At 42.0% G+C, this 22,974-nt stretch overlaps 1 protein-coding gene across 2 annotated transcripts in view; it reads right to left on the bottom strand.

The window, feature by feature from the left end:
* Positions 1-12,384: 12,384 nt before the first annotated feature.
* TNRC6B (trinucleotide repeat containing adaptor 6B) overlaps positions 12,385-22,974 on the bottom strand; it is a 226,106-nt gene continuing 215,516 nt past the window's right edge. The window contains exons 18-23 of one of the 2 annotated variants that reach the window (XM_074941633.1): positions 22,532-22,678; positions 22,180-22,275; positions 19,446-19,784; positions 18,967-19,037; positions 17,134-17,273; positions 12,385-13,184 (exon numbers count right to left, since the gene is read on the bottom strand). In XM_074941633.1, coding sequence (XP_074797734.1) covers positions 12,797-13,184; positions 17,134-17,273; positions 18,967-19,037; positions 19,446-19,784; positions 22,180-22,275; positions 22,532-22,678 — 1,181 coding nt within the window. In that variant the 3' untranslated portion in view covers positions 12,385-12,796. The remainder of the gene's footprint in view (positions 13,185-17,133; positions 17,274-18,966; positions 19,038-19,445; positions 19,785-22,179; positions 22,276-22,531; positions 22,679-22,974) is intronic. The other variant, XM_074941640.1, reaches the window with a different exon arrangement.

Genomic DNA, 22,974 nt, shown 5'->3' with positions numbered 1-22,974 from the left:
GGGGACAGTGTTTCAGCAAGAGGGCTTTAGCTGTACCTTCCTGTTACCTTATTTATGTGCAAAGTACGAAAGCTGCCTTTTCTAATCCAGCAGTTTTGGACATCAGTGATTATCCACTCTGCACTTACTTATTTATTTAAAGGAAGGAGAGAGGAAAGGGAAACTATTTTAGAAACACGGCTAGATTAAGTTAACCTCTTCCTCCATTCCTCCTCAAGACACACCCCCTCCCCCATTACCTGACTTGATTGTTAGCAATGAGGAAAACTTCACTAAGCCTGGGATGCCCACCATTAGCCAGTTTCCTGATCAGGTAAAAAGCATTTGTCTTTGTAAACATAGCTCCTTAGGTCTGTGGATTTCAAAGCAGCATTTCATGTTTCCATCGAAATGGTGGAATCTAAAATAGTTTGGAACCCTTCCCCACCATTTGCTTTTCTCACCCCCTCAATCCTTCCCCCCCAAAAAGGTTGTTTTTGGTATTTATTTGGTTCTTTTGGGAAAAGACACAACATTTAATTAACAAGTAAACAGTGCAGAGTTACCATCAGCAGAGCTATGCAATGTTTGTTCTGTTTTCGGTATAGGAAGGAAAGAACACCACATCTGTTAGATATTCTGCACCTCAGAAATTGTGTGCAATTGCACGCAAATTTTAGGGGCACCTGGGCATCATTTCACTTTTGTTCTTTGTGGAATCATTGGACAGATTTCACTTGTGTGCTGGCAGAGGTGGAGAGGATGACATAGGGCAGCAGTGAAGAGATGATCCTAAGGCCACAGGGAGCAATCCAACGGACGGAAAGGGCCAGTGAAGTGTCAGAAAGGAAGGCTTCAAATACAGAACTGAAACCAAATCTCAAGATTTCCAAGACCAAATTCCAAAGGCATGGGCTCATATGCACATCCCTGAGACACTCATCTACGACAGAAGAAACTGACCACAACATGACCGGAGAGGGGAGAAAGTATCAGAGGTTCCCTGACAGCTGTGGGATTTACCCAACAAAGACCTCTTCCCCCACCCACCCTCTCAGAGATTCTAGGTGAGCTGTAAGGCATATACATAAGCAGCATCTACTACTGAATGTCATGCTCTCTGTTTCAATGTACTATTGGTATATGATGGTTTCTGTGTATTAGGGACAAGGTGACACCCTATTTGAAGTGGCAGTATAACAACACTTTCATAAATTACGGGGAGCTACACTGTCCTCTATTCCTAGAGCAGCATAAAGTGACAAGGCTCTTCATTTTACAATCCCCACGAGATCTACAAGATACTCCTCCCTTCCTGAAGGCAGGAAGAGATGAGTCCATGGAGGGATGACACTTCACCACCCAATGTCTGTTTAAAGGCAGGGAAAAGACGACACACTGCATCCAATTTAAAGATCTGGTGGAAGAGGAGGAAAGCTGCAAGTACATCAATCCAACCAGGTTCAATGTCTGCTTAAAAGAATGGGCTTGTGACCTATAGCAAAAACAGCATTACTGCATATGTAAGGCAGGGGAGGAGCCTGATAGAGAGGGGAAGGAGAAAGTAAGCAATATGGATGGTTTAAGCTCTCCATTGACTTCTGCTTAGCGAAGTCATTTAGGATCTAGATTTTTTTGATGGCTTGAACATAGAAGTGTTATAGGTTCCCCCGATCCCACCCCAAGCAAACAATGTTAAGAATGAGTTATCTTGCTGTTAAAACTCATAATACTTATATAGTGCTTTTCATCTTCAAAGCACTTTACAGACAAGAACTCGCTAATCCTCACAAAACCCCTGTGAGGTAGGTTAGTATTAATATCGCCATTGTACAGATGAAAAAACTGAGGCAGAGAAGTTAAGTGACTTGCCCAAGGCTAAGAGAGGAAGAATAAGAGCCAGGATTAGAATTAAAGAGTTCCAGGCTCTCAGTCCTGTGCTCAAACCACTAATCTAAGCCTCTCTCCCAGGAGGAGATCTAAGAAGCGGATAAGCCCACCAAGGTTGGAAGAGAACACAGGGCTTAAAAGGTTACATTAAAAAGGGAAATGTATCATGAGGTATTTTGTGATGAAGAATTGAAACTTCAGGATTTTTTTTATTTTTAAAAGGCAATCCAACAGAGTGGAACCCTGATAAGATCACATCTGTAAGGCAGGCACAGATGTGAGGAGAGTGTCATCATCAAGTCTATTACTCATTACAGTACTGTGAACGTCAACAAAAAATAAAATTGCTGCATGAAAAACACTGAATACAGGCAAGATAATCTCTCAGTTATGATACTGTTATCTATGATAATGCCAAGGGTAATTAATGCAGGTACCATGGTTCACCATGGGCAAGGGAAAGTCAAGTCAACACAAGGCTCCTATTAAGACAATGAAGAGGGCAGTGAGATTTACGTTTTTCTATGAGGAGACCACTCCAAGAAGCCCACTGAGCTCCAGGTACACGTGTAAGTGACAAAATCAACTGCATTTTGAGGGTGAGAACGTGAAGCTACTTCCCAGTACACAAGGCTAATTTCTTTAATTTAGATGGCTTTACCTACATTAGTTTTTGTTCCCTAAAATTTTCCATCACTACCACCACCGCTACATCACCAGTGGTGGCACTAGTATAGACAAGGTATTGGTAGTTACTAGTGTTTTAACTGCCAAGTTCTCCTACACCTGCTCTGATCAGGGCTAGAAGATAAGTTAGCTACAACACCAGCACCCGATCTGTAATAGTGCTCCCACCCACTAGAGCTGGGACAGAGATAGCAACAGTGGCAATTTTAGGAAAAGGTTCACGTAGACAGTTTATGAGTAAGGAGCGGTTGTGTTCCAATTCTCCTAAGAGAGTGGCTGTTTTAATGGAAAGTGAGTAGGTAAATCCCAAAAGACAGTGCTTGAGGCACTCTGTTTCCTGAGCTTGAAAGAGGCCTTAACACAGAAGGTGGTCAAATCATTTTCCAGGGAACGTTGGGGTCTCATGTCACACTGTTGGCCCTTGGTTAACACTGCATGGCTAGAATTCACAATCCTGCAGAATTTGAGTTGGATTTTGGAATCAGTCTTAACTGAATTCTCCAAAACTGTCTAGTTATCAAAACTGCCGACTTCTGAAAAGAGAAGACGTTCCCAAGAGTCTCTTTCTCTTTCGAAGTCATCACTCTGTCTCTTTCCCTCCACACCAACATGGATGCACCATGGACACAGAAACTGCTGAACAGTTTAGCAAAGCTACCTCTTCTTCCCCTACATCCTCCCAGCAGAATGCATAGTTTACAATTCACTTACAAAATAAAGAAGCAATGCTGACCACATATGGGACTTTTTTTTTTTTTTTTTTTTGGAAAAAGAAAAAAAAACCTCTTCTTAAGTTCAGTATCAAAATTCACATTTGCATAATAATACATTTCAAGGCCATTAGAGAGGAATGAGAGCGAAGCAAAGAAAGCTGCAGCGTCTCTCCTCCCTTTGTCTTCCTGAATGGAGCTGAAGGATCCCACAAGGAGTTTCTTTTCGGGGTGAGGACTGAAAGGGGCTAATGCAACAGCTCTTGCACACCTCAGATTTGGGGTGAAGAGGTGGAATAATAGGGAAAAACAAATGGAAGGAGACACTGTAGATTCCCATGTTTAGCTACAAACAGCTTAGAAGAAACAAAAAATTACTTCAGACTTTTTTCTTTTCTTTTTTAAACACTTCTACTTCACCATTTCAAAAACATTGTTTTATTCTTGTAATACCCTGTTAATTTAAATGGCAACGTTCAATGTGCTGGAAGTCGAAGGGGGTGAAAAAAATATAAATTTTCCTGTTTCTCTCATTAGGACATGGAAAGAAAGGGTAAAAGTGTGCCTATACCCACAAATTGCAGAAGCTACAAAACACCTTCTTCTCTACATGCATAAATGTGTCAAATATCACTGTTTCAATTCTCCAGTGCTTACAAAAAATTAAAGCAAGCCACACACACACACACACACAAACAAAAGAGAAGCTACATAATACAAATATAAATTCAACCTGCAACTGCGGACTAGCCTAAAACTATCATCAGCTTCTGTGCATCATGTCATGTCCCTTCCCACATCCCAAACCTCTACACCACTTACGATTACTGTGCAGTGTAGATACTAGCCCAAAGATGCTACTTGTTGAAAGGGACCAGTGGGCTGGCATCTTTATATTTGACCTCTTGAAAGAGTGAATTGACCATTGTCTCTCTCCTCCAGCCCAAGTAGTCTCCTTAGACAGTCACTGTACTCACAAAGGCACATTCATAAATACCACATTTAAGTTACTGCTTGTAAAAACAACAAAGAGGGGAAAATGTTAAGCGCTTATACCCCAATCCATCCCTACTGACCCAGCAAGAAGCATCACATAATGTATCACTTGGTGAGACACCGCTCTCTACCTTCAGAAGGTACATATTTCTTAAAGAAGTTTTCCAACACCCCATTTTTTGTCGTTGCATAAATGAACGCTTTTTTCCATTTTTGGCTTACATGTTTTGGAATACAGCACACCCCCAATATAAAGCTCTGTTGTAAGGCTACCCCCTAAAGTAAGGCTGTTCTATCTTGGCTCCCTTTTCATTCTTCTGCTCCTCCTGCACCTCCCACTAAAAATACAAAACATTCAGCACCTTATATAAGGAGGGTGAGATGATTCTGGAAGGGGTAGGGAAGGGGAAGAAAAGCACTTAATATCATAACCATGTCACTAAAATATCTATTTCCAGCAAGCTGTGCAACCTGCTCTTGCTGCTCAACATTAGTATTAAGAAGGAACCATGTTCATCTAAGGTTGTTTCATCTAAAACATGAGAGAAACTTCCATGTATTTGTCATGGTTAAAAACAGTTAAAAAATTGACATTTTGTTATTTGAATGCATTGATTTGTACTTTAATACCTAATATGAGGCATTTAGTGCTTAAAAAGAAACACTTCTTGCTAAACACTGCCTCTCTCGTTTGTCCATGCAAACTCTTCCCATCTCCCCTCTTCTCCCTCTGCCCACCAAATAGCCAAGAGACTGTGCCACAAAGAATACTCAGTGGCTACCTGGAACAAAACTTTCTACCATTTTATCTGGAGTGCATTGTCTTGTTTTTACAGGAATGGTTGTCAGGGTCAAGTCAAAATTATTCCAACTCTCTGGCTAAGAAAAAAAAAATTCCACCTGGTTTTAACACTGCTGGATGTCCCCATTACTGACTGCCACATGCACAGTGGGAAATGGCTCTTTGCTCTGGACACTTAGTTTGCAAGATGCTCTTTTCACAACCCAAGGTTCTGGGAGGTTTTCAGAGAAACTTTCCTGCATACCTTTATAAAAAGCAACACATGCACAAACTCTGGCAGCCTATGAATGTTGCTTTGTTGCATGCCACTGATTAGGTTACATCTACGTTGGCCTGACAACACAGTTTAAAAAACAGGCTTAGAACCCTACAAGTCTGGAGGCCATTAGAACATTTTCTGTGTCACAGATGGGATCAACATTTTCCATAATGGGGCTAAAGCACATCCAAGGTTTTAGCAAATCTCAGAGCATGGCTGAAGTCCAATCTACACCACAAACCAAACTGTTGTAATGAGGTCCACTGACTCAGTTTTAATAGCAGCATTGTGGACTTTATTGTGGACAAACAGGGTTCTAATATGGCCTGGCCAGTCAGTGTAAAAAGGACTAAACTGTATGGCCTTATCTACTTAAGGGAAATTTTGCCAAAATGTCTCCACTGTTGGTAATACAAGTTCATTTGTGCTGGTGTTTGCAATGGCGGGATATTTTTGCAAAATGTCTGTAGAGGAGACAAAACTTATTAGAACAGTGCTTAAAAGGTTAGTCCCTAGCTAGGGTACAGTTCTAACACTGTTTAGTCCTAGCCACAAGCTCCATTTAGCTACAAGGATTTAAGCTAATTTTGCAGAAAATTTTGCACAAGTTTCCCATCATCATCAACACTTGTTCAGCCACACAAGAAACCTTAGTGTTGGTGGACTTCTGGTATTGTAAGCATCATGTCATCTACAGTCTCTTCAGAGCAGGTATAATCAACATGATGCCTAAAATGCCAGAGGCAACAGGTGGCCCCTCTATGTTGTACTCCCAATGTTACTAACATTACGTGTTGGATTTTTTTTCTTTTTTGAAAAATTAGTGTAGAAAAGGCTGCAGGTTATGCATATGTTGCTTCAGCTATAAGAGAAAACTCAGTCTTAATAAAAATCACACTCTCCTGACAGCATTTTTTAGTTTCTTATACATCATTTCAACTTTGTATTTTTGGAGTATTTTCTGCATTATTATTTTGCACATTTACAGTTAAGGAGACATCCATCCCTGCTATAATGGAATTTTTCCCAGGGCAGATAAAAAAAATCTGATTTCCACCCCAGTCAATCAGGACTTCATATCCTGAGTGACTACCTGCCAAGCACTATAAGAGCATCTCAGAACACTGGAGAAGTCCTGGATTCTGAAGTCACACAGTTTATAGTGAATTTAATATATGCATGGACATGCAGGTGTTCCTGGTTGTATTGGTCGCACTAGAGCTCCACAGCTACAATCTTAAATCCTGATCCTGCAACCTCTTACTTACAAAAATAGCCCTTAATCCTGTGAGTAGCACTTACTCATTCAAGTCAGTGGCACTAACTTGTGAGAGTAAGGATTACTCCTATAAGGGTTTCCTGGATCTGACCCAGAGGGCCAAATGTGGATCTCAGAAGCACATACTGGGCACCCATTAAAGTCAATGGGAGATCCACATGCAAGAGCAAAATCAGACCCAGGAAGAGGGAAAGGCAGCTGAGGGATGAAGGAGGAGAAGATTATTCTACATCAAGGCATGAACAGAGGAGATGTGGCAGCATTTGATGAGGAAGGAGAGCCTACACTAAGGAGAAAGTTTTTTTTTGTTTTTTTTTTTTTACAAAGTGTTACACCAGTCACCTTTGCCAGTTCAAATCCCTGCAATGAAAAACAATATTAAGTAGAAAGACCAAGATTTCTAATGTACTAATTTTTAAAAGCCTCAAGATGAATTTTTTTTTAAAAAGAGATCAACTTAATACAAAGGCTGAATTGTTCTCTAATATTGGAGTCTACTGAAAACAACCTGTTTATACTTCAGAGTAAAATGTGTTTGGCTTAAGGTCCCTGTTCAGTACATAAATTCTTCTGTTTAACCTGAACATCAGAAAGCCAAAGTCTATGAAAAAGTTCACACCATTTGATTGTAGAGGTCCTCTACAAAAAGTGGAAAAAAGTGTCCAGAAAAGCACAGGCATACTGGAAAAGACAAAGTCTTCCCAAACAGCATCCAGTTCAAGAAATTAAATCTTCTTTCCACCAGAAGTGGTGTTAGATTTTAAAACTTCTTACTTTGCTTTTGTTTCTCATTTTGCATACTAGAAATCTTCACTGTAACTTTTATTAAAGTTACTATGGCAGGAGGGAGAAAGGAAGAAGGGCTCAAACCCATCTAATTCAGAGAATAAGCCTACAGACAATTCAGGCAACATTCAGGGGGAGAGGGGGAAGCAGCTGGTACTGGAGCAGAATTTATAGAAAACAGAACGTAAAAAGGAAAAAAAACCGCTAAAATGTAATTAGAAGAACTAAAATAGTGGAGGATTAAAACAAAGGAGACAGGAAATCAGGAAGAAAGGAATAATAATTGAGACATGTATGTGTTTAGATTATATGGCCATGAGGAGCAAGAATCAAGAACAGAACTGCTACAAGGTGCTTTCTTTGTTTCTTCATGAACATCTTGGGAAACTCAAGATGTGTTTGAGACTAACAGGAAGGACTTGACATTTGACTCCAACTGGCAGCGAAGGTTTATAATCTATTCCAAGATGTGCCCTCCTTTTCACCTCTTCTTACAAACTTTTCCTAGTTTTCTTTTCATGGTGTTCATGTGAAACAACGTTAGCAGCAACTGGCACATTTTTCCTGACCAGGATAGTCAAAAATGCCTCCTCGAGAACAGTGTTCCAAAACCAGACCTACTCAGTACCAAATCCTGAAATCCTGCTTGCCTCTTTCATGCACTGACATCAAATAGACCTGCTTGCTTGAGACAGGCAAGCCATATTTGGCCTGTAGGAGAGTGCTGTCTGGCTAGCACGGCCCTCCAAAATTATTGTTCACAATGGTCAGGAAAACCATTATAGAACCAAGCTAGTGACACAGTGATTAGACAAGTATTACTTGCATGGTTTCAACTATAAATTTGGACAGGAACAAAACTGACAACTAAATAGAGTGGGAAATGGGAGGCATTAAAGTACCTCAAGCAACTTATAAATTGATGACTCAAGATACAAGTGCCTAAGATAAAGCCTTCACCGAGTTCAGGGATTGGGGTGTTTTTGGAGAGGGGAAGGATGCTCTTATGAAATAACACAGCCAAAGATTCAGTGCTCTAACCTCTTAGTAGTCATCAGCCATGGCTGTTGCCAAGGGACTGTAGCAAAGGCCTTGGTTCTTTTTCACTAAGTCCTACCATTTTCTGTTCTTAGGACACTGCCAATTGGTGAAGCACAGCCTCTGGCAAAGCATTCAGATAAATATCTTCCCCCCAATTTAAAAAAAGAGCAAACAAAAGAATCCCTCTCTACTGGCCAATCACACTACGATTTTCCAAATTAACTTGGTGTATTGTTTTTAATGCACTTACATGCACACACCTGCAGGAAGAATGCAACACACAAACAGAGCACAACTGAAGTGATAGGAGAGAAATTTGGCATTTGATTTTTCAAATCATAAAAAGCATTCTTACCTTTTCTGTTATGTAACTCACTGCATGGCATGCCTTTGCAACAGGCTCATTTTGTTTTAAGAGCAGGTGCATTCGTTTTCATGGAGTGACTGAACTCCATATCCCTCCTTTTGCAGAATGTGTGGGTATATGTACAAAGGCACTAAAGTGGCTTGTGGTTTCAGCCTAAAAACTTCACACAGATTAGGCCCCTCTCCCTTACTGATGGGAGACAGGAGTTATCCATCCCAACACTGAGATCAGCAAAGTTGTTCTCAGGGCTGGGAGTCCTGACAGCTGGCACCTGTGGGGTCAGCAGGAGAGCTTAAATATTCCCCTAAAAAAACCCTAAAACTAAAGTACATTTCTGGGTGAGAGACAAAGAAAAGCAAGCAGCAAATCTTCATAATGGGGATCATCATTGACTAAGGGGTAGTTGGAAACTTAAAAATAATCACTTTTGTTCTCTAATGTACATTTCACAGGAGACTTTCAAATTCTCTTCCCTCTTGATCATTTTCTGTATTAAAAAGGAGACAAGATACAACTGCTCCATTGCTAGGATATTCCATACGTATGGGTTAGGTTTACAGTTTTCTTTTTTTAAAAAAGGTGCTTGGAGGGATATTTCAGTCTAATTTTCATTGCAAAAGAACTAAGTGATTATATTTCCATTCATACATTTCTCTCCCCTGCCCATGCAACTGTACCCACATGAGACTAACAACGCTCTACAAAGAATAACCCTTCTTCTGCCACAACTTGGTTTTTAAGAATACACTGAATTTCTGTTGCTGTTACTGAATTTGTTGTAATTATTATTTTTTACAGTCTTTAAAATGCTTGATCCCCAGTAATGACAGTAACATTTGGAGATGTTTCTGCTTTTTAATTTTTTTAAAGTAAAAACTTTCAAAGTTTTTGAAGATTCAGGAACTTGTAAAAGTTTATCAACAGGAAAGAAACAGCCATCTATCTAGGATAAGATAAGGTTAAATAAACCATCTGCAAAAACTGGCTTCCTACCCTAGAATTCCTGAGAAAGCTTGCAAATTTAAAGCAGGAAAATAAATGTAAAAACAAACAACACTGTTAAATGCTCCCAGAGTTAGTCTTCATCTAATATATATGCATGCATGCATGCGTGCACTTTTTGGTCTTTTGTGTGTGTAAGTTTTAATTTTTTTTCTCTTTAAGCTTACTATGGAAGAACATTTTAGCTTTTCATTTTTAAATATTTCAAATCCCTCATTATGTCTTGTAAACAAGAGGGGCTCTAGCACCCGGCTTTCACCGTAGTATCGCAATGAACTCAACTAACCCAAAGTGCAGGTAAAGGGACCTTAGGGCAGGTTGGGAGAGAGAAGTGAGGGGGTGGGAACACAGCAGTGAACCAGCATGGGCAAGTCACGTGACAGAATGGATACTGGCTTATTCAGGCCATCATAGATGCTTCATTGGAAAGTACTGCTGGCACAGGGCTTTTCTCTCTCCTGCATCTCTGTGCATGGCTGCTCTTCATATTGAGGCTACCAAAAACAACATAGCTCTGCCTGGGGGGAGGGAACAAACCTAACTGGTAGGAGTTGGAAGAAAAACATTTTGCTTCAATGTGTATGGTGGGATGGAGGAGAGAGCACAGTAAAAAAAACCGAACCAAAAACAAACACAAAAAATAATATTCAAAAAAGGACCAGATAGTATGTTGCAGACTCCAGTTTACACACACACACACTTTGCATATGAATCTATAGGTATATGTAGATGTAGCATTCCCCTCAGTCAGCCGTCAATGTCGCACTGGGTTTACACAGATATGGCAATTTTAAAAAGTCACAGAACTCCCCTACCTTTCTCTCTCTCTCTCACACACACACACACTTTGAGTTTGCTTTTTCCATTCCCCCCAATGCTTAAGGAGTTAAATACATTAGACACTATTGTATCCTTCAGTGAAAATGCTAAAGAAAAGCTATTCCCCTCCCCTCCCCACCTCGTACAGTTAATAAGGACAAGAGAGGTACATTCCCATTCAAGGCTGGAATGGGTAGGTATTTGCTGGTACAGAATGTCAGCACTTTATGCTAAACAGTGTAACACAGAGCTTGACACCACCACACTAGTGGTGGCACTTCTGAGAAAAGTACCGGCATCTCTCTTCCCTCTTCTCCCTGCCCCCACAAAATATCTCCCGCTTTGTGTAAAGGGATGTCCCTTCAGGTCTGCTACAGCTCTTCTCACAACAAGCAGTATTGTAACTTTTGTTCCCAGGGCGCATGCTCGCACACACTGGCTATTACTGTGGATTACAGGTCACCCCATCGTGCCCAGAGTACTATTACACTGATGCTCAAAAAATCCCAAACAAATCTTTCGTTAAATACAGAAATTAAAAAGCAACGGTACAGAAAAAGTAAAAACAAAAAAGGTGCAATACTTTAAAAGAAGTCTTTGCTAGTTATACGCCTGCCTAAGCAAAACCACGTACACAGGGGGGAAAAACACAACACAGAGAAACAAAAGGAAACATTTGAAGTACACACTGGTTTAAGAACATTCGTAAGTAAACGTTTCTGTCAGTGATGGTCTGGTGCTGTAATACACCAAGGCCTGGCACAGGTAACACTCATCAGGAGGGATGCAGAAAGAAGTTAGCTGCATGTGCTTTCAGGAGATGAAGCAGGCAGGCCAGCAAACTGCTGACACAACTTAGTTTTGTCAGTTTTAATGTAAGCAGTAAATCAACTAAGAGAATAATGGTGGTTGGGCTGGAATTTCAGGGTTTTGATGGATACTTCATGAATGGACATGAATACATGTATACGATTTGGGGGAGGGGTGAGAGACTAATTTTCTAAAGGTACTGAAGACTGCAAGGAACTAGATAAGAACATTGGTTTTAGCCACATATAAACGTGATGTCTTCTATCCTCTGTTTTACCCTCCACAGAAGAAAAAAGAATGGCTTGCATTATAAAACAAACATTCTAGGGTTTACTCATAAAAACCCCACATGCAGACATAAATAAATAAATACACTGCTACTCAAAAGACAACATTGGCTCCCCTTCTCACCAAATCCTTAGGACATGGCAGTGTTTTGCTCTACCACAGGGTCAGAACAAGGGCTAGGAAGCAACAACCCACATTCAATATGATCTGCAAACTTGAATTAGCACCCTACTAAAATTAATTAAAAAAAACAAAGACTTGACAAATTTTAATCCAGCCCAAGAAAATTTTGTTTCAGCCACTGGGACTCCCCCATACTTGTTTTCAGAATCAAGACACACAGATGGCCAGCCAGCCCATAGACCCATCAGCAATGCAGCATTCTGAGACAGCAAGAGAGAGAGAGGGAGAAAATGCACACTCACCAGAAACAAGCACACATGGGCAGTTACATGTGCCAGAACACACTGGTATTTATCAACCAGCCAATCACAAAGTGTTGGGGGTTTTTTGTGGGTGGTTTTTTTTTTTTTTCATTTTTTTGTTTTGTTTTTAAAGTGAGGCTCCGTCAAGTCTTCCCCTCCCCCCCACCCCTGCAATTCTTTTGAACCCCACCCCACAACCCCACCCAACACGGTAGACCTAAGGACGGAAACACACCCAGTGCAAACAAAGTTAAAAAGCTATTTTTTCAGTATATATGTTTCTTAGCAACAACTTCCGTATAACATGAAAAAGTGAAAAACTAGAAACTAATTTTTTTAATTTTTTGTGTTTAAATTTAAATGGTATGTGTACTTGCTTCACATTGTCTTTCTAAGTTGGCGTTCATGATTCAAGTATTTCAAGAGTGATATGTTCTCTTTTTGGATTCATATTCCAAACGAAAAAACTGAAGTTATATAAGGGAGGCAACTATGTGCTCAGACAGTCTGTCAATGACCCACCTTTTTTTCTCTCTCCGTTTTCTTTTTTCCTTTTAAAAATGTATTTATTGCAAGTTGAAAAAAAACGAAAAGGTCAAGTTAGTGCTGCTGCTGTTCCAAAAAAGGTCACGAGGTCAGAGTTGAAAGTTCTAAGTTCAGATTGAATCCGACCCTCCTCCCAGAAGGTCTCCAGGTAGTAAGGGAGCAGGGCTGCCCATTCTGTGGGGATCCTCTACACTTGGGACCCCCCACAAGCTTGAAGAATAGTTTGGGGGCCCCCACAATGAAGCGCCAGAGAGATCGCCCCCACTGCTGCTGCCACCACTGCTGCTCCACTGCCCAAGCCCTGCTGACCCACCAAAAAGATTCAAAGGAGGTCCAACTGCATCTGTCTGGTTCTGTCCTGTCTCCAGGGATTGCCAGCCTGCTGTGGGTGCACTTGGGGTTGCTGCAGGTGTCGGGGGCTGAGCTTGTGCCAGAAAGCGACTAACCTCCTCATCTGTGGCAAACTCAGCCAGGATGGTAGTGTTTCCCAACACACACCTGGGGGAGGGGAGGGAGAAAAAAGGGTGAACAACGAGAAACAAAAGTTCATATAAAAACCAGGGTACATGCACAGGATTCAAAACCTTGGACATGAAATGGCAAAGACTGCCCAAACCAGTAAGGAAATCAGTGGTAGAACTAAGCAAGGGAGGTGGGTGCAGTCATCTCCACATTACCAGTTTAATCAGACTCTGCAGAACCCAAACTTTCTGGTTTTAAAAAAAAAATGACAGTAAGTTTATAGCCCTATTTTCCTGCATTGCAGTGCCCCAAGGAGTAAAGATTACTCAGAAGAGAACAGAACTGAAGAATCATTGCAGATGGGTAAAAACCAGCAATGGGAAAAAAATGCAGAAACAGTAACATTTCTCTTTGAGACATTTTAATTAAAATGTTCTAGATGAAGAAAAAAAAATCAAAGATTTTTTAATTAAAAAATGTTTTCAAAAATCTTTGTAGAGAAAGTAAGAAAAGCTGTTTCACCCAAATAAAACTCTCTTTTCCTCTACTTCAAAGATTCTCAAACTGTGGTCCATGTTGAACTTGCTGGGGGCTCAAGGGGAGCTGGTTGATCATATAATGCTGCATATTCCCACTCCTGATTTCCAGCTACTAAATCTCATTAAAACACATTAAATACTTTCCTACAAGCAACTGCTGTTGCTGCCACAAGGGTTTTACACCATCATGACTAGGACTTAGTGATACATACAACCAAGAACAAGAGGACAAGTGGTCCGTGAGAACCTCTACTAAAATGTGGTCCACGCTATGAAAGAGTTTGAGTATCCCTGATCTAGGAAACAAGCTTTCCTTCACAAAGCAATTTCCCTTTAAAAAAAAAAAAGGGGGGGGGGGCAGGGGGAGGAAAGGAATTTAGCTTTGGTACTGTGGCAAGATGGCCGACGTTAGTATGGTGGGTCCTGCGCTCTTCTTGGCAGGGGGGCTAAGATGCCACTCCTTTCCCCTGCTCTTGTGCCGCTGAGGTCCCCACTAGTGGGCCCGGGAAGGTGGTAGAGGAGGGAAGCAGGGGAGGGTTCTGGGTCTGCTCCGCACTCTGAGCCTCAGCCCCTCTCAACCCCTGCAGGTTCTTACCCTCCTCCCCCTTGAGTGGGGAACTTTTGGTCCTTAGATGGTGGGGGAGGGAGTCTCCCTCCCCTGCTGGGGCAGGGTCTCCCTTACTTCAGTTCTCTGGTCTTTCAAATCTTACAACACACCTCCAAGCTCCAGTCCTCTCTCCTTCCTCCTCTGACTGAAGCAGGGGGTTTTATTAGGTTCCTGACAGGGCTTAATTGACTACAGGTGCTCCAATTAACCTGTAGCAACCCTCCCTAGTCTACAGGGAACCACGCCTTAATTAGCCTAGGGTTTATATATTTCCCCTCTACCACTGCTCCCTGGTCCTCCTGTATCACAGTACTCACATGGACTTTGTTTCAGATTGAAAATGCGATTGATCACTTTGCAAAAATCTTGCAGATTAATGCTCATCTGAGGCAATTTATTAATTTTCATAAACGCAGCCAAATTTGAATACTCATTTGCATACTGGTCCTATCAGTCAACCCCACCCATTGCAAAATCCTTGTTGTGCCACTGTCACTTTGCAGCAGCAGTTCCAACAATCTCGTTCAGAAACAAATTATCATTCCCCATCTTCTGCTGGTAAAGGAAGAGACTCCTACCTCTGAGGATCAATTTATTCCCTGAGAATTTCTAAAACATGGAAGTGGACAGACAAAAAAAGGTTACTGATCTTTCGTAACTATTGTTCTTCAAGATGTGTTGCGCATGTCCATTCCATGCTAGGTGTGCATGCGCCATGTTGCCGGAGATTTTTTTTCCCTTAGTGGTATCCGTAGGACTGACCCTAGCGCCCCCTGGAGCCCTGTGCACATACGTCGGTATAAGGGGTACCGCTGGCTCCACACCCTCTCAGTTCCTTTTTATCCATCACTCCAACAGAGGGGTAGGAGAGCAGGTCATGGAATGGACATGAGCAACACATCTTGAAGAACAAGTTACAAAAGATTAATAACGTTTTTTTCTTCGAGTGCTTGCTCATGTCCATTCCATGCTAGGTGACTCACAAACAGTACCCCCAGAGGGGGGCTCAGAGTTCATGGATGTGCTGATTGCAACACTGCTCTCCCAAAACTGGTATCATCATGGGCCTGTTGAGTGATGGCGTAGTGGGATGCGAAGGTATGAACCGATGACTGTTGTGCTCTGCAGATGTCGAGCTCCTCCTCGTTTGTTAATGTAAAACATTGAGGCCGTGTTGTCTGTCAAGCCTGCATGACCTGGTCTAAGAGCTGGGGAAGAAACACCTGGCAGGCCAAGCATATTGACCTGAGTTCCTTGACATTTATATGTCGGGAGAGTTCTGCAGAGACCCTTGGTCCTGAGTCTGCCGTGTGCGCCGCACCCCACGGCTGACATGTCCGAAACCAATGTTACTGTTGGATACGGGGCAGCGAAAGACACTTCCTTCATCACAGAACGTGGGTTTCTCTACCAAGTCAGAGAAGTTAAGATGGGCAACAGAATCGTGAGAACCAAGTCCAAGTGGTGTCTGCCTGGGTACTAGACTAATGCCAGACACATTTGTAGGGATCTGAGGCATAGCTGCATGTACTGCACCATGTAGGTACATGCTGCCATGTGACCCAAAAGCTTGAGTCACACCAGGCAGCGGAAAGCAGGTGAGTTGTGACCCAGGCGATTAGATCTGACATAGTTCGGAACCTAGCCTCTGATGCGTAGGCCTTGGCCTGGACGGAGTCTATCACTACCCAAGTAAACTCCATTCTCTGCACTGGAACCAATGCTGGGGAATTGGTGACTGTGCTGGGTCAGGGACTGCTGTGGCGGTGCCATAGAGGACTTTCCTCTGGGAGGTGCTGCGATGGTCACTGCCGTGATGGAGCTCACTGTCCCTTGAACTGTTCTATCCCTGGTAGCCCTGCTTGGTAAAGGGCATTCGGGGGTGGGCAGTATCAGGAGAGACACAAAATCCTTTGCAGCCTGGAAAGCCTCTGGAGTCGAGGGGGCCCGACTCTGGGAAGGACAAGTGGCCCAGCATAGGTCTCACTTAATCAGTTTGTCCCTCTTCAGCACCGGACAGCGCCTTCTCTCAGCAAGCTGTTTCTTATGCTTCTTCCTTGGCACCGGGGATGGAGAATGGTGCCTGGAAGAGCACAGTGCAGGTGGAGCACTTTGCATGGAGACCAAAGTGCTCGGCACCAATTCGGAGTGGCACGGCTCCGAGGACAGTTTGAGGGCTGCCTCCATGAGCAAAGCCTTCAGATGAATGTCCCGGTCTTTCTGACTGCATGGTCTGAAGCCCTTGCAGATCTTGCATTTCTCCTTAACATGAGCTTCCCCCCAAGGCACTTTAGACAGCTCAAATGCAGATGGCTCACTGGCATGGGCTTGCCACAGGAGGTACACGGCTTGAAGCCCAGGGACCTGGGCATGCCCAGTCCCTGAAATGACGTCCCACGACAACTGGGACCGCTATTTACGCTATATACATTAATAGTGACTGATAACTAAATACGTTAACTACAAAAAACTATATACGATAGACTACAGAGTCTAAACCACTCGGAAAGCCTTGCAAGAGCAAGGAGATCGTTCCAAGCAATTGTGACAGGTGGTAAGGAACTGAAAGGGTGTGGCGCCATCGGTGCCCCTTATACTGGCGCATGTGCACGGGGTTGCAGGGGGCACGAAGGCCAGTCCTATGAATACCACTAAGGAAAAAAAAACTTCAGCAACTTTGTATGTGGCGCGCGCACACCTAGCATGGAATGGACATGAGCAAGCATGAGAACAACAAGTTTTATTGAATCACCTCCTGCATGCAGGACTTTTATCAACAGATAAAATCAGCTGTGTGTCAGAGGAAATGGGGTATATGTATGTTGCTGGGGTAACTTACATGTGCAGTGCAGTCTGGGCCTTGGCCGCCTCCTGTTTGGTGTTGTATCGGATTAGGGCGGTGCCCTGGGTCAGGTTCAGATGGAATGTCAGCAGTGGGCCATGCTGCATGCAGATCGTCCTCAAGGTTGACCCATCGATCTGAGGAAGATAGAAAAAATAAAGGTTTACTGAAAGAAAGGGGCACTGAACTTTTTGTTTATGATGTGAATACATCTGAAGAACTTGAGGTATGTTTAATAAATAAGGTAATTAAAAATTTTAATTTTAAAAAATCAGTTAGTATTGTGCTGCATATCACAGGGAAAAGAGTGGGACCTTGAGAAGGTCAGTGAGAGGGATGGGATGTTATTTTCAAGTAGGTTCTTTTCAGTAGGCTTTTGTGCATCTTACAGTGACTTCATTTTGTAGTACAGTGATTAGATACTAAGCTTAGCTTGTTTTAATTTTAGCTCATTCTAGGCCCTGGTCTAATTTTCTCTCCCTTTATCGTGTTGAGATTACTAAATTGTGATTATCTCTGTCTCTCCCAGATTTCCAGTGGAGTACAAACTGTATTTCTAACCCTATTAGGGCAAGAAATATTGCACCAAAAAAATCATGTCGTTTTGATTACCTGATTTCCTTCTCCCCATCCCCAATTATTCAATTTCAGAAGGATTTTAAATCAGCCAGTAATTTGAAAATGCTAGAGATTACTGCTTTATACTGTCTAAAAAACTGGGAATCTCAGTTTTTGAATGGTGCAAAGGATCTGTTTTTAACTTGGGTGGTTTATGAGACAATCAACAATTAATACTGTCGCTAGTCTGCCAGATTAACAAAGCTCAATCTCTCATCTTGGACACTTTCAGCAGCAGCTGCCTCTATTCTTTCTATATCAGCAAGCATCACTTTGCCATTTCCTCTTTCTGATCACAATCAGTTCCATTTATTTCCTTTTTCAGTAATTTAAACTTCTCCCAAATCTATTCCTCTGCCATTCAGTGACTGCTAGAACAGCATGAAGAGAAACATAGAAATGTGCCTTTTCGTTGCAACTAGACAAACCTTTTTCCTATCGCTGTTCTTGCCCTCTATATCAAGGGAAAGGTTCTTTTTAATGTGAGTGATGCAGTTTGGCATTTTGGATGACCTGAGACAATCCCAGCCCTCCTTCCCATCGTCTTAGTTCTTAAGATGTGCTGTGTGTGATAAATTATCCTACTGGATAGTGGGTGGTTGTCCATTTTCCAAAGTGCTGCTGATAATCATATAGGCATTTTGTAGGATCCAATGCAGGCTAACTGGAGTTACTGAAACCAGGATCTCTGTAGAATTTATTTTGAATGGAAACAAGCTCTGAGAATGACGATTGCTGGAGCGTCCTAACTAGGCTGTGCTATTGGCAACAGTGTTGGAAACATTCTGAGGTTTTGCTATGGAAACCCCAGAGTAAAACCTGGCAGTTCTCCTTAGCTCTGTTACTGACAATGTCCAAAAGAAACTGGAGCCTTGAGCTATTATACACAACACAATTTATCCACATTTCTGAATGAAACAAACTTGAGAGTAATTCCTCCACAAAATACCCTGGGTAATGGTGGAGACAGTTATAATGGTCTTATAGCAAATATCAAACATCCTACCAAAGCAATTGAGATCTCTACACATTTAGCTGATGTGATTACTGTAGTCAAGCAGGCTACTCTGACTATGGGTATTCCATCAGAATCACCAAGACAATTCAGTGTTATTAAACTTCATTAAAATGGGAATAGAAAAGAAGCCCACAAATCCTGCTCTCTGTAGTTTAGCACTCCCGCCTCCCAAAAGAGAAGTAAAAGAGAAATACCTGTGGAGTGAGATTGTGAAGAACCAGCCAGTAGCTAGGACGAACTGAGCCCCCATCACTCCAAGTAGAGGCTGAAAACATTTAAACAGAGGGAGAAATGCAAAAGTCAGAAGATGTTGAGGGTACATGTTGACAAACAAATGCCTCCTCTGCACTATCCTCAGGTCTTTCTGTCTCTCAGAATTTCATCCATTTCAAACATACTAACAGGATTCTATGCTTTATGGTACTGTACACAAAACAATTCTCATATTTAACATTAAAATTAATTTTTGCCAGTCTGGGTCTTCTAGGGATTTCCCCAACCACATAATTCACTTCTCCAACACCACCCATTACTCTTCAAAAGCCCTATGCTGCAGAAATCCTCTCCTGGTAGCTCCCAGCCCTCTCCTTACTCCTCCCCAGGCAGCTCCCGGGACCTTTCCCTCACATTAACAGTTAGTTTCCATTTTAAAAAGGGATATTTTTTCCTTTACCGGGCAAACGCAACTTCCTCTCTTGTGAAGGCCGCATCATATCCACACCATTAGCGCTGTATAACACACACCCCTCACGGCCGAGCAATGATGCTATCAGGAGATCCTTCTCACCAGAGGCAAGCCTTGAGTCCTGTGCCCCCCACCCCCTGACCGATCGGGGTGCTGTGCTGCTCCAGGGAGATGATGGTTTGGGGTTGGTCAGGCCAGGTGGTGGGCGGGGCAGCCCTGTAGTGTTCCTTGAGGAAATATGGTTTTTCCACATCTTGTTGGAGAGATGAGTGGGATTGTGTCCTATGGGATCTGGGGACCATGTTGATTTGTAATCATTGAATTTTGCTGTAAATAGATAATAAAGGGCATGGATTAATGGGATTTAAGCCCCACAACACAGTCTATGTAACTATGCAGCTACTGTAGCAGGCTAAAACCACTTGTATCAGATGCAGGCACACAATGTTCAAATCCATGCAGCTGTTAGCATGTACCAAACTAAAACACAAGCAAAGCCAGACCTGGTTAATCCCTGCTTTCTATATATACTCTGACAGAGAAACTTGTTCATTCATATAGTGACCTCTTCTACACATTAATATAATCTGAGATCTAATTGAGATCTGAGGATCTCAAAGCTCTTTACAATGGTGGGCAAGTATTATCCTTATTTAACAAATTGAAAATTGAGGCTCAGAAAAGAAGATGCTTGCAGAGTGGGAACTGAAACTCAAGTCTCATCACTCCTTGTTCCTTCCTCTACATAGTAGGTTTATGTTGCTTCCTAAAGATGTGTTCATTTTTGTAAGATGACTTACATTTTATGAGATAAGAGTTTCATTATGAGGTGCAAAGCAAGAAACTGAGCTATTGTGTAATCTGGATTTAGGAGATCCCTGATGACAGGAATTCAGTTTATCTGAAATAGTTACATTCTTATTGTTAGGGCTCAGAAAGATTACTGGATATCTACTAAGTAAGGTTGATCCCAAACATGGCTTTCCCCTAGTGAAGTTCAAAGACCTCCAACAGGAAGCCCAGTATGCTAATAAAATTGGAAACTTCATACTTGTAATTCTGGATATGGGGGAGGGCCCCTCTTCTCCCTTTCTTAAGGAAGAAGACAGTAATACATTCTTCAGTTTCCCTTGAAATTACTGGACACTCTGCTCACCCAGTATAAGATTGCTAGGCAGAGTGCAGATTACTCCAGTAATTGGCATTTTCCTCATTCTGACTGGACATAGCAAATGAACAATAAAGCGTAAGATCCAAAAATCCTGAAGCAGCACTCGCTCTTCAAGGCAGGGATGTCTGGGAAAAATGCACTTGTCTAGTCAATCTGGCTCACATCTGGTATGTGCATTTAAGTCTTAACTATTGTCAAGTTAGTGTCGATTTGAAATGGAGAAAAACAAACTATCAGGGTTCCCAGTTCCCCAAGGTAGCACAATAAGTGCAAATCTGAGATTAAGAATGCAGATTTGTTAGCAAAAAGGTAATGATTTATAAATACAATGTATTTGGATCGCTACCTTCCATAGTGCTTGGAGTCCAGGGGTCTGTAAGTACCAATGGCTTGCATTAACTTTACACATGTAAATCTGAAGTGTACAAAAAAAATCTAAATACCAACAGAGCTGGAAATTTTATTTAGGGATGTGTGAATTCTAACCTGCCTATTCTAGAGGACCCACTTCAAGGAGTCATTTTCCTACACTGGGGAAATGCTCTGAAGCTGAGTAACATGTGGAACATGTTAATCCTATTAATTCCTACGTCTTTAAATCATTCCCATCTTTCCTATATGCTAGATATAGTTAAAAGGAGGTAAAGCTGGGTTTGGTGTCCCTCTTCCCAGACTCAGATTAACCAGCAGATGACTTTGAAACAGAAACTTTACATGTCCTTGTAGAACAAAGCTACATATTCAGATACTGCTTCAATCAAAGCCATCCTATAGAGCCACACCTATTCAATTATAAGAAATAGCTAAGGACAATGCCAGCTCAAGGGAAAACTTTGGGATTTATAAAAAATTGGATATCCAACTGGATTTCCTGGGTTGGATATTCAAATGGTTACTCAGTGGTGAGTATAGAGCCCATGGATGAATAGGAATGCTTGGTGTCCTTATAACCAAAAAAGATGTAGGGCAAAGTCTAGGCTTTAGTCTACATGTTAAACTGCCAGAATCACTATAACTCCCCTCAAGTCCTGAAGGGGGATGAAGGGTGCAATCAACAGTGGAAATTAAAATGTTCTAACAGTGCTTTTCCTCTTTAGAAAGTTGCGAAGTGTTTGCATATAGTCTTCCCCTCCCTTAACATCTCAGAGTGCTTAGCTTAGTAGCAGGTACATTTAAAAACAAATTAAATAAATGAAACCCTCACTACTTAACCTAGTAGATTTTGTATGAGAAACGCTTGTACATTTTGTGGATGTTCCCTATATCCTCTCTGCTTCGCCTTCTGCTCCATCCTCTGACTCATGTGCCAGACCTTTGTATTTTGGATCTTAAAAAGGAATTAATTAAAAATATAGCGTTGTTTTAAAGCAACTGTAATGGAACATTTTATCAGGAGGAAAACTAGCATACCAGCCAATCAAATCTCTCAATTCCCCAGCTTTCAGGATGTACTAACAGACTACACCCAAAGTAGAGAGACAAGGGGAGTGGGTATAGACAGAGAATACTGACTGGCTGGCGACTGTTTTTCAAGGTTTGGAACCCACTTACCTGAAGTGCTGTGAACATTGGTGAAGGAATTGTCAGAGGCACTGTAGGGCCAGGCACCAGGTGAAGGCAGCGAGGTGTTGAGGGAAGAATTAGACCCTATCAAAGGGGGAAGGAAGGAATGAAGAAAATATTGCAGATAAATATAACAGAGTTTCTGTAATACAAACACATCCTATTGGTTCCATTTCCACTAAATGTCACAGACTCACAACAGACATGTCAATGCAGCCTAGGCTTTTTCGTGTTCTCACCCTTTTGGGGGGGGTGGGTGGGGAGGAGAATTAGATTTTGTTTTAATTACTTCTGTAAAAGGCTGAGATACTAGAATGAATGCAGGTGTCTGCTGTTTTACCTGTGGTGTTGTCCCGCAGAAGTTGGTGGTCAGTATCTACAATGGGAGATGTGGCTGTACCCCCCAGCACACTTCCAGGGGTCACATAGGGGTCAGATTCAGGGTCAATGTTTTGAATACCTTTCCATGGCACTCCTGGCTGGAACTCTGGGATGGGAAGGAATAAAAATAAGATGCAGAGACAGAAATGCCATTTAACATAAATTAACAATTTGAGAATGTTTTGAAAGGGCTCATGACTATCTTTTATAGGGCTCCTCAATGGATCATCAGGAGAAGATTCTCCTATATAGAATATGCCTTGTACTAACTCCTCTCACTATATTGCTCTCCACAGTTCATGTCCATGGGAGTTTATCCCAAAACTGGCTCGAATACATGGGGTTCCCTCTGGACTATCTTCCACCTTTCTCATTTCAGACTGTGCTAGACTTCAATGACTT

Source organism: Natator depressus, chromosome 1 (assembly GCF_965152275.1).
Source record: "Natator depressus isolate rNatDep1 chromosome 1, rNatDep2.hap1, whole genome shotgun sequence".
Classification (NCBI taxonomy): domain Eukaryota; kingdom Metazoa; phylum Chordata; order Testudines; family Cheloniidae; genus Natator; species Natator depressus.
The sequence above is the reverse complement of the archived record's forward strand: the minus strand, read 5'-3'. Positions and strand labels throughout refer to the sequence as shown.